This window comes from Poecilia latipinna, unplaced genomic scaffold (genome assembly GCF_001443285.1).
Source record: "Poecilia latipinna isolate Pla-1442-1.1 unplaced genomic scaffold, P_latipinna-1.0 Scaffold408, whole genome shotgun sequence".
Taxonomy (NCBI): domain Eukaryota; kingdom Metazoa; phylum Chordata; class Actinopteri; order Cyprinodontiformes; family Poeciliidae; genus Poecilia; species Poecilia latipinna.
The window spans coordinates 391,700-404,030 of NW_015113024.1; the positions used below are offsets into that span (position 1 = coordinate 391,700).

The window sequence follows — 12,331 nt, forward strand, 5'->3', positions numbered from 1 at the left end:
AGTGAAATAAAAACTAATTAACTGATTTTAAATGTTTGAAGTTGTTGCTGCTCGGAGCAAAACAACCATATGTTAGGGAGCGATTACTTTTTCCCACAGGACCAGGTTGGTTTGGATATCTTTTTTTCCCCTTAATGAATTAAATAATCTGAAAACGCTTTTTAATTTTATTGGATTATCCTTTATATTACATACAGCTGCCTGATGAGTGGAAATAGTGAAGGACGACAAAAGAAAAAGAGAAACAGAATAAATATGTAACAGGTAGATCACTTTTGCACGACTGTGCTAAAAAAAAGCTCTTTTTGTTTACTTCAGTAAATAAGATTTCTTTATCCAGGTTTGACTTCCAGCTTTACTTATTTATGTGTTAATATTAAATGATTAATGTCAGCAGATTGGTGGGTTTGAATCCCAGCCTGGAGTCTTTCTGTTCTGTGTGGCGTTTGCATGTTCTCCCTCTGCATGCATGGGCGACTTTTAGGTTGACTGAATACCGCAAGTCACCCTTAGGTGTGAGTGTGTGTGCACGGTCGTTTGTCCTGCATCGTGTGTGTGTGTGTGCTGCCCCGTGATGGAGATCACAACAACAAACCAGTTTTGAATGCACAAATTTTAATTCACTTCAACATTTATGGACAAAGATTTCCTTACTGGAGTCTAACCCTGATTCCTGTCACATAGAAGAACACAACAACATCATCATCATCATCACACAGAGCACTGACTGGACAGGCAGCTCGCTGGGCAGCAGCCAATCACCATCGTCGAACCGGACGGTATCCACGCTAGTATTTCAAACATACAGAACGCTTACACGACTGCACCAGACATCAAATAAGAAGAGCGTGTGTGTGTGTGTGTGTGTGTGTGTGTGTGTGTGTGTGTGTGTGTGTGTGTGTGACTTTTTTTTTAAATAGCCTTGTTGAAAGTTTTCACTGAGTCCTCCGAACTGGCTCAAAATTTTTAAAAACACTCAGAAAAAAACAACAACAATTTATCCCATTTTTGGGTATTTACAAACATTAAAAGCTAACAACAGAGTTAAACCTGCCACTTTTCTTTAAGAGCTCAAAAAAGTAGATTGTCATCAACTGCAGCAAAAAAGAAGCACTCTGGATACTTTCCTTCCAAGAAGTCTTTCCTATGTTTTTGGAGAGGGGAAAGGGAGCACAGCTAATAAAAAAAAAAATGGCATAACACAACATGACAGGACATTTTCATTTTACCCAGTAACATCAGTAACTGCCTCTCTTTATTTTTGTCCAGCCTCGCCGACGTTTCTTTTTTTTTTTTTTTTTCTCGTCCCCCATTTTTGACGGCGGAACCGAAACTTTTACTGTCTTTTGTCCACACAGCCGCCCAGTTCTGGAAACCGCCGCTTCAAACCATGGAAATAAAACCTAGAAATAGCACGCAGTGACAGCAATTCTAACCATAATAACAACAATAATAAAAATAATGATAATAATAATCATGGATAAAGATAGCAATAAATAGGCTTGGTGACGTTTAAGTGCGGGTAGGTGTGGTGAAACACAGGGGCTGTGGGCAGGGAGGGGAGGAGGGATGACTACCGCACATAAAGTGACTGATTGTTTGGTTGCTGAACATCTAGGCTCTGTCTTTAAACCTTCTGGGTACGTTTTTCTTTTTTTTTTTCCCCTTCCACCACACGTTGACGGGTGGAGCCAGGAAGGTGGGTCAGGCCCGACTGTCCCTCGGGGAGAGCAGAAGGTCGCCCCTAACAGCAGTGAGTCCGTGTGAACTGTAAGTGCTAGACAGGACTACCGGGGGCTCTGGAGTCTCCTTTGACCTCCTCCCTCGGCAAATTAAAGCTTGTCTGTGTGCATTCTCAGGCAGGCGAAAGCAACGTCACCGTCTCCTGAGGACGGATGAAAGCCTCAGGTTCCCGTCGCCTCTGAGGGGAGAGAACCTGACAGTCAGGTGAGGACTTTCCCGGTGAGGTGTGCTCAGACTTCAGTGATCAGAAGGAGGAACTTCCCTTTGTGGCAGAGAAGTTGCGTGACTGTTTCTGCTTGAGCAGCGAAGGTCTTAAAAATCAGACGGGACGGGGGTGGGGGGGAGGGGAACGATAAAACGGTTCTGTGGTCATTTGGTCACAGTTACACAAACCGCACCTAAAAAAACCTGCAGTCTGTTTCTGAGGTAAATTCACAAATTCCACAGATGGGAGATTGTCACGATGAACTGTTTGAGTCATGTACGAGTGGGATCTCAGATCAGTGTGTCGTCACGGACATCCACGCCTCACGCCGTCGCTTTGCTGCTGCCATGACAGCTTCCCAGAGTCTTCTTCTCCAGTTTTGTCCTGATCTGGCGATGTCGCTCGGTTTCTACCTCTGGTAGTCAGTCTGCTGTTGAGGACTGGATGAGGAGGAGCCGCCCGGAACCAGAGGACCACCAAGCCGGCCGGGCCCCTTGTCCTTGCCTTCCTCCAGAGCGACACTGTTACCGGAGGACAACTGACTGGGGGTGGAGCTAGAGGAGGTCGGGGGCTGGCTCAGCCCCCCCGTGCTGCCGCTGCTCCCCTCTGCCGTCTGGTAGATCTCCTCGGCCCCGTCCTCGCTGGACTCCGGGTCCTCGGAGCCGGACAGCAGCTCCTCGTCCCTGTACTCACTGACGTCGACGCCACCGCTGGCCGCCGCCCCCTCGCCCAGCTCCTTGAGGCGGCCGTGGTGCTTGACGTGGTAGCGCTGGTTCTGGAAAAACTTGATGATGGTGTGCTTGGGCAGGTCGAGCTGCGCGGACAGGGTGTGGATGGCCTCCTGGTCCGGGTACAGGCCCACATCCTGGATGAAGCTCTGCAGTATGGCCAGGGCCTCTAAGGAAATCTGGAAGGAAACGGCAGATTCAAACAGGAAGAACCAATCAGTTTTCACATTTTATGAGACAGACCGATACAAAGGAGTGCAGAATTCACTGTATGAAAAGTTGTCAGGGCATAAAATTGCTGTGAACCTTGAGATTTCGGGCTGTCAGCAGGAGTTTTGTGTCAGAACTCCTGCTGTTGGGAACTGCCGAAGTGCAAATCAAGTCTTCACCACTGGCCTTGCCGACTACCTCATGCTTGTATTTTAGCATTTTGTTGAAATGACTACAAAGTGTTGTAACCAAAGTTATATTAAATTGTATTAAAGTGAATGGAAAAATAAAAAGGTTTTGAACATTTTATACAGAAAGTAAAGAGCAGACCTTTTGAAGTATGTCTGCTTCAACTATCATCTGTGAGTTCTGCCCAGTTTTCTTTGCTAAATACCTCAGTCTCAGTCAGACTGGACAGAGTATCCATCAGCATCAATTTTCAAATCTTGCCATCGATTCTCTACTGGATTTAAACACAGACTTTAAACAGGCCGTTCAAACAGAAGATCACTCCTTTGATCTAAGCTGCATTATAGCACTATCTGTGCGTTTAAAAAAGTCACAAGTTTTTCATAGTTTGGCTTGTCCTGCGACTTATGTATGTCTCTGTCCTCTTCATGACGTAGTTTTTGACTGATGCGTTAAAGGTTAATTCATACTGACGGACATGAACCGTCAAGTCCTTCCTTAGACTTGATCAAAGGAAGTCTAAGGAAGGAAGTTAATCGAGGGCTGAAAGCAAAATGGAGGACTAAGTCCACAACTGGGTACTTAGAGGGCTAGTGAACAGTGAGGCCATGTCCTGTAGTTGCTAAGGAGATGAATGTAGATGTCTCTCTATCACACCGGATTTACACTGAATGCGTCTCCGCTCCACCCTGCTGCGCACTTCACTAGCAAAGTGCCACTGTTCCTGACCCTCCTATTTTAGCGGAGGGTCATCGGCGCGTCACAAACTGCTACCAGACGTCCATGCCGAAGTCAAAAGTTCCTGTGAGCTTGTTGAAAAGCATCTGAACACAATGTAACCATTTGTTTCCTCTTCATGATGTAGCCTTTGGCTAATGTGACTTATACTCTGGGAAATACGCTAACACTCTCCTTCCTTGAGAAGGAGCCATTTTGTTTTGGTTTGTCGCACCAGATATTCATGGTGTGACCCCTACCACAAGATGTCAGCTGAGTCAAAGGGTCTTTTAGTGACTGTACCTTAGTGCGTGATCGTGGCTTCTTGTTGCAGCCGGCGCTGCTGGCCGCAGCAGGAGGACATCCGCCTGCTGCTCCAACTCCCACGTTCTGCGACCTCTCCTCATTCGCTTGGGCGGGCAGCGGCTCTTCGCGCATTGGAGACAAGTGGTGCTCCTTTACCGGAAGCGGGGGTGGCCTGTGAAGTGCCTGGCGAGAAAGAAAGTAGAGCTGATTAACGGGGCACAGTGACCCCTGATCAAAAACCCAACCAGAAATCCATTTAGTAAAAGGAAAATCACATGGGTTTAAATCCAAGATCAAATGACATGTTTTGAGAAAATGTGGAACACGCTGTGATGCAATCCATCTTATAAAACATCCATTAACTGCCCCTCCTCTGGTACACGGTAGTCAGGGCTGCAGGGTGAACAAAAGGTGAGAACAAGTGTTTCACAGCTCCGAAGCGTCAAGCACCATTAACCGGCTCCAGGGCTGCATTTAAACGCCTCTCTGCCCAGTAAACCTTTGACCTAATGTGTGTAAGATTAGCTGTAGTGAAACACCAACCAGCGGTCCGCCAGGAAGCGTCTTGCAGCCCCATCACTATTTAACCCGCTCATTCAGAAACTCTGAGGACGGACGAGGGGAAAGGGTGTTCAAGGACAATCATACAAAATAATGATGTGTACATCAGCATTAGCTGTATCTGCAGCTGTCTGAGCTGCAGATACATGTGAGATAGTAAGAATGAAAGACCTTTCAAAACAAAATGTAAGTTTTTTATTAACGTTGTCGTATTTTCCCAGCAGTTAGAAGTGAGATGTGGTCATAACGGATAAAAATGAGAAACATGTTAATGTTTGGAAAGCAGAATACCAGAACCAAACCCAGAAATGTAGAAAACCTGAAACTTCTAGGCAGAAAGGTCAGAGTTTAACCTCTGAGCAAGATTGAGACAGGATGGTATGAGGAAGATAATATGTGGAAAAAAATTGAGCTTCTTTGCCTTCTAACTAGAAACGACCATTCAGTCAGGATGTGCGTCTCGGGGCTGTCAATCATCCTCTGTGTGGTGCTGCTCATTCCCAGCTAATGTAGTTAGCATGTCCACTGATGCCGGTGGATAAATGGTTTTCCTGTAGCGGTGAGTTGTTTCTCCACCATTAGCACATTTAGCAGCGCGTACACAAAGTTGACTGACAGCACTAAGCCCCTCCTCCTGGCTCTGATTGGTTGCTTTTGACCGGGAGTCAACAGCCACTCAGAGAGGCGGTTGAGATCTTGTCAGATTATCTGCTTCGTATTACAACAAGGTGACAGTTTTTACAAACTTGTAAAGAACATTTTTTTTTTTAAATAAAAGCTTTAAAGATCAGAAGGATTCTTGTTCAGCCTTAGAAAATGATTTCAAAAGCAGGTTTCTCACTTCTCATACTCCACACCAAAGGTGTTTTTATCAACTCAGATTATTCAGTAATCTGGGTTAGGACTGAAGCAGCTCAATGTTTAGCAGCGTTTAACCCGTAGCCTCCGAGGGGCGAGGCTGGGGGAGCGGTAGAGGAGTATTAGAGGGGGGGTTCGGAGGGGTAGGTGTGCTGGCTGTCAGGAGCAGCTGAGGCTGTTTGACAGCTGTGAGGAGGCCAGGATGAAGTGTTGGGAGGGATGTTGGGGATTCTGGTTGTTTGTCAGAAGGTAGTGGCTGTTGTGAGAGCCTTGTGGTCCCGGCCCGCCCCGCTGTCTTAAAGAACAGGGAGGGGCGTCCCCACTGGAATGCCCAGCTATAAATCTGTGGCACATTAAAATTAAAGGACCCACATAAAGATAATAGTCCTTCGCGTTTCTCCCTCTCTCTTCAATAATAACAGGGTATTACTTAAATAATACTGTGGGCCGGCCAGACCATGAAACTGCTCCACTTTATTCGCGGGGGCTTTATATTCCGGGGGAAGGGAATGACCAGTTTACAGGAATTCACTCCTTTCTTTTCCCTCCTTTCTTTCCTCCTTCCATAATGCAGATTTTGTTTTGTTTTGCTCCCTCAAACATCTAAAAACAGGCTTGAAGAATGCAGGCGAGGCCAAGAGCAGAACAGAGACAGTTAAAGGCATGAGGCATGAAAAAGAAGATGTGTTTCTTCGCCTTAATGAGGACCACACATCCACATGCCCCCCACCGCTGCAGCTAACCCAGACACTTAATAGCTTAATTGAGGGTAAATCATGGAGAGGATGGTGAAATGCACCGCGACCCGCCAGCCCTCGTCCCTACGCCTTCATCACTTCTCTGCTTATTCGTGCTGACATGTGGGGACTCGCTGGATCAATGGCCACACACACTCACACACACACACCCACGCAGGCATGCATCGGCGGTGAGGTCTGGTCTCCCTCATGAGCTAATGATGATGTTAGAGAGCAGAGCGCAGCGAGCCCCGCTCTAAAGACACCCCCGTCTCCTCCTTCACTCCGACTCTCCCCTGACTCCTGGTTCAGGACGGGAGTGAGACGGGGCGCTGCTGCCATGCCAACCGGGATCCACCACGTTACTCGAGGTGTTGATGAAACCGAGAATCCTCCACGACCTCCAGGAACCCTAGCACTGCTCCTGAAACTCATCTTATCCTGCAGGGCTTTTTGCATCTTCATTTGTGTCCCCCACTGAACTTTTATGTAAGAAATTCCTGTAAAAAGTACAGAAGCAGCTCGCACTGGAGAATAAATCTGATAAAATATTCAATATCATCACGTTCCTAAAATATTGGGCAAAGTCTCTCTTTTTTGCCAAATGTTATTTTGGGGGTGAAAAAACCAAAACAGAAACACCACCTCTGTAGGCAAAAAATAAAAAATAATAAAAAATCACTTTTGGCAAAAAATTACATATTTTTATGAAGGTGATTATATGTAGAATACCATAACTTTAACTTTTAGTATTATTGCTGTAAATGAGATTCCATCATCGTCTAGACCATGGAAAAATGTACTTTTATTAAATCCTAGATAATCCGTCTGGTAGAGTTTTCAGTAATTTCACTGAAATCCAAACCAGAACCGCACAGCATTCTGGGAGATGTAGGCAGAGGAAAGGTTTTAGCTGCTCACCCGCTCACAGCGAGCTCAACAAGGTTGGTGGCAGGCAGAAACTCACTCTTTGGTTACCTAGCAACAACCTATTGAGTAACTTGCGCAGCAGCAGCTTCAGGTTTCGCCACCGTGACTCATAACTGCTGAAAACATAAGAAACAATGGCGTGGAGAGAAAAATGTGGATGAAACGGGAGAGGTCACGCCACCAGTTGTCAGTATTTCAGATATTTAAAGCAAAAAAAACAAAAACGAATCAATAATTATTCATATCGACTGGTATGAAATTTCTATATCATACGTTTTTCAGCTTTTCAAGTGCGTGTGTGCGTGTGTGTGTGCAAGTTTTCCTCAGAAACATTTCATCTATAGCACAAAATTCCACTAAAATATGTCAAACTTAGATTTTATAACATTATGAAAGACGATAAGGTTCAATATGTACGGCTACCTGTAAAAGCCGTGTGTGTGTGTGTGTGTGTGTGTGTGTGTGTGTGTGTGTGTGTGTGTGTGTGTGTGTGTGTTGTGTTATAGAGAAAATCTGCACAGTTTATGGGGTAAAAGTTTAAACGTGGGGACACGAAAACCAGGTGAAAACTATTAAACATGTCTGCTCTCTGGTAGATTTAATTAGAAACTGAAAAAAGCGAGAGCCTCGTGTCACTGAGGTCGACACACTGCGCTGACACAGCTAGCTAAACGCGTAGCCGAGCAACGGGACGGCCGGGGGGACAGGACCTCTGAATCTGGTTGCTTTGTTAAACATTTTCTGATCCTTTTTTTCCTGCCCCCCCCCCCCAAAAAAAAATGAGAAAAACATGTTTCAGACTTTAAAAAAGGCATTTGTTAGTCGGAAAACTGACTCACAGGATGACTGTTTACTGATCTGTCATCCACACGGGCAAACTCTGTTTAAGTTTAGGAATAAAAACTATTGTGTTAAGGTTATGTAAAGATCATGGTTTTGGTTTCCAAACCTCTGCAGCAAAGGCCAAAGAAAGATCAGAGCTACAAGAAGATCCACTGTAATCACTTCAGGAAAAAAAAAGCCTCATGCTCAAAGCTCAGAGGAATGTAAAATGTTCATTTGGTTAAAAAAAAGAATCGTACACGCCCGTGGCACAAGCCGTTCATGTTTTCCTCACTTTCATGAGGTTTTACCTTCATGTTCCTGTTTTAACAAAGACAAATTTAATAATAAATAGTATTTATGCAGGCCTTAAGTTAGAAAAATAATTCACCAACTTCTGACCAACAATTTACTGAAATTCCAGTTCATGTGTGCATTTATCATAAAAAAAATAAAAAAAAATCTTTTATGCAACTAGATGCATTATTGAACAGGAAACAAGATGGAGAGAGAGAAGACATGCAGCAAACAGCCCTGCACTGGGAATCGAACCCACGACAACTACATGGAGACCTACGGCCACAGACATAACAGTTTGTGTCTCTGTATGACTTTAAATTAGACTAAACATTCCTGTTTTTGGTCATTCGGCCACATAATTTTTTTTTTTAGTATTTTCAACACCCACAAACTCCCACACACCACCAAGTTGTCACATCCAAACCACATGATGTTGTCTTCAGACTTCAAAGCTTCCCGAATCTTCCTACAAATATATCGCTTGACATTACTGGCAAAGACGCCATTGTAATTTCATCAGACCTCAGGATATAACCCTTTGTTCCTTACTGTATTCCTTGTCTATTAACTTTTACTCTGAAGAAAGAAAGGAAGTAGTACTGGAGTAGCACTGTTTGATTTTCATCTCAAATGCAGTTAGATATTAAAGAACCAGCACTAGGAGGAGGCCCTGAAGCAGATGCTAATTTCAACAATGCTAGTGGCTAATGGTCGGTTAGCCACAATATCTGAAGAATGCAAACTGTTCAACGCGTGTTTTGTCTTTTTTCATGAAATGCCAAAAATGCTGCTCCACAAGCACCTAACCTTCACCTTTAAACAGGTCAGTCTTGTTGAGACGTTGCTGGCCAGCCTGAAGAGAAGGTCGTTTTAAAGTGGTAACATGAAGAAACTAAATGCTAACAGAAACAATAGGATCTGAGTCACAGTTGCAAAACATTCTGTCTTTGTTCCTTTTTCTTTGCTGTGTTTCACACACATGCAGACACAAGCTCCTTGTCTGCTGTTGAACTGAGTGAGACTGAGAACAGGCACAAGGGGAGGGCCACAGAGAGGCTTATTTGATATGCAAATATTATATTTTGTCATCTGAGTTTTCTACATTGCCTTCGCGTGACCTACAGGAGAAGGTGGGTCAGGCTTCATTTAAAGAGAGTGACTGGCAACATAAATAATCTGAGCGAAAGTTAACATGGCAGCATCTGGATGGACTTCTCTGATAACCAGAATGATCCAGAAACGGACAAGTGACAGAAAAATATTCCATTTTGGATAACTGGTATTACCACTTATGGAGGTTGATTCAGATCAAAATCTTACCAATTCTGTTCTGTCAGTGATTGTTATGTGGATAACACTAGCTAGGCGTTGTAGCAACAACAAATACACCAAAAGAATGGTCACACCATAGCAGGACAACTCTACCACATTTTGAGATTTATGAAACAAGTTATTTCTGCGGGCTGCACAGTGGTGCAGTTGGTAGAGTTGTTGCCTTGCAGCAAGAAGGTTCTGGGTTCAATTCCCAGCCCTGGTCTTTCTGCATGGAGATTGCATGTTCTCCCTGTGCATATGTGGGTTCTCTCTGGGTACTCCAGTTTCCTTCCACAGTCCAAAAACATGACTATCAGGTTAATTGACCTCTCCAAATTGCCCCCAGGCGTGAGTGTGTGTGCGCATGGTTGTGTGTCTCTGTGTTGCCCTGCAACAGACTGGCAACCTGTCCAGGGTGACCCCCCTCTCACCTGGAACGATAGGCACCAGCACCTCCTGACCCCACTAAGGGACAAGGGTGTAAAGAAAATGGATGGAAGTTATTTCTGCAGAAATACAAAAATCATTTTGACTACAAGCCATTTAAAAACTTTTTTCTCACTTGTGAAACATTTTCAATTTATGAAAACCAAAACTGGGTTTTTCTTGATCTCTGGGTGTATCATTACATATTTACCAAGAAGATGTAAGACTTACTCCTGAGTCTGCTTGTGTATCATCTGATTAATCTAAAGAAACTTGACTAGGTCCATGTTGTTCTTGGTTCTGAGCTCCTGAGGTCTGTTTTGTACCTTTACTTCACTCTCAGGAACAATTGCGGGACAATCAGAACAGACAGCACTCATGAACCTCCGGACTAATCAGACTCCCCTGGAGTTTCAAAGTGTTGCTTCTAAGATGCCTAAAAAAAAAAGAAAAATAATTCAATGTCACTTTTAGATCAAGCCAATCAAACCACAAAGACCTGGGACTTTGTGGTGAAGCCATCTCTCCTTCTTTAAATCCCTTTTTTTCCCCATTCCTCTACTCCCCGTAACTCACACACACACACACACACACACACACACCTTCCTGTCCTCCTGGCAGCATTCTGAGTGCTCTGCAGTGAAATGAGAAAGTTTTCTTTTAAACGTAAATCAAGGCAAATTACGACGCAGAACTATGAAAGAATTATGGAACATGAAACATTTATCTCTTTCTTAATGAGCTCAGGTCCTCCAGGGCAGCTAACGCTCCCTGTGTTTCTGCCTGCCTGGATGTGTGAGTGTGTGTTTGTAGGGGTGGAGTGGGGAGGGGGGAGTGTGTGACCACCAGAGACACCATTAACACAGAAATAAATATATAATGAGGGGAGAAGGAGGATGGTGGGGGGGGGGGGGCTGTTTTCTCTTAGTTTTTGGCATGACTTCACCTTCGCTGTTAATTTTTGCTTCATTTTCCCCAGATCCTCCGTCTGTCTGTCTGTCTAGGCCTGTTTCAGTCTCTATCTTTTCGTCTGTCTCTCTGTCGTAGTCCGGACTAAACGACATCCTGTTTTATTGACATCACACACAGTTTCTCTGATTAAAAATCATAAGCAGGCTGGTGTGGGTCTCCATCCCGTATGCTGCGTATGTGCGCTCCGCATGCGAGGCTTTGCTGCATTGTCCTTTTCATGTCTCTAGCTGTGTGTGGTATTCATTCCATTTATCTGCAATTAAAGAATTAACTTAATTGTGGTTCACCGAAAAGCCCAGACTCCACCCTGCAGCAGAGCGAGAGGCCACCGGGGTACAGCGCTGAGGCAAACACACCGAGGCAAGCACGGACACAACGCACACACACACACACACACACACACACGGCGTCAACACTCCATCCTCAAATGGAAAACATAAATGATAAGATGCAGTAACCAAAGATCCAAATTATAGAACCTGCATTTTCTTTAAAAAAACCCCAAAAAACCCCCCCACATGCTAAATTGAAGCTGTTAATAGGTGTGCAGACATTACACCAATATTTTAGGAGAAGGAAATCTTGTAAAAATCAATGCTTTCCAGTCCCTAACACATTTTCCCAAATAAAAGTGTAGCGTCTAGTGAGAAGGTCACAACAGAAAATTAGCAAATAAAGAGAAAACCCGAAGGGTTGCTACTGTTAACTAAAACTAACAAAATAACAAAAACTGAAAGTGAGAAAACATTTTTGTTAACTGAAAAAAAAAAACACACAAAAAAAAACAAAAACAAAATAGTAATTAATGGGGAAAAGTATAGCTAAATGAAACTTTATTGTGTGTTTATAAAAGTAAAACACGCTTAAATTATACATGATATTCTTTGCTTTGGTGTTTATGAATCTATTTATTAGCTTTTTGAACGGATGTGAAATTGTTTTGTTTTTTTCCTCCACACCAGCAGATTCTGTCAGCCATCAATAAATTACGGTTCTCCTCCTGCTGGAACTTAGTCCACAAAATGGCGACAGCAAACGTTTTTAGAAGCTGGTTGTCCAACAGTAACTGCATCTGAATCTGAAGCTGGAATCTCCTGTTGAGTGTTCATCACTCGATCGATGTATTCATAATCACAATGCAATACTTTGACCTTTTCGAATCCTGCACCTGAAAATGAAGAATGAAACAACTAAAACTACTACTACAGACTAAAACTAAGCAATATTTCACTTTTACTATGCAATAAAAACTAGCACGCACTCTAAAAACTATTCAAATCTAACTGGATTAGTCAAACATAAAGTCGCAATGA

The 12,331-nt window shown here is 43.7% G+C and overlaps 1 protein-coding gene across 4 annotated transcripts in view; it reads right to left on the reverse strand.

The window, feature by feature from the left end:
• Positions 1-2,063: 2,063 nt before the first annotated feature.
• satb2 (SATB homeobox 2) overlaps positions 2,064-12,331 on the reverse strand; it is a 74,159-nt gene continuing 63,891 nt past the window's right edge. For 2 of the 4 annotated variants that reach the window (XM_015037519.1, XM_015037518.1), the window contains exons 13-14: positions 4,096-4,281; positions 2,064-2,855 (exon numbers count right to left, since the gene is read on the reverse strand). In XM_015037519.1, the coding sequence (XP_014893005.1) occupies positions 2,358-2,855; positions 4,096-4,281 (684 nt within the window). In that variant the 3' untranslated portion in view covers positions 2,064-2,357. Of the gene's footprint in view, positions 2,856-4,095; positions 4,303-12,331 lie in introns of all 4 variants that reach the window. The other 2 variants (XM_015037517.1, XM_015037516.1) reach the window with 1 other exon arrangement.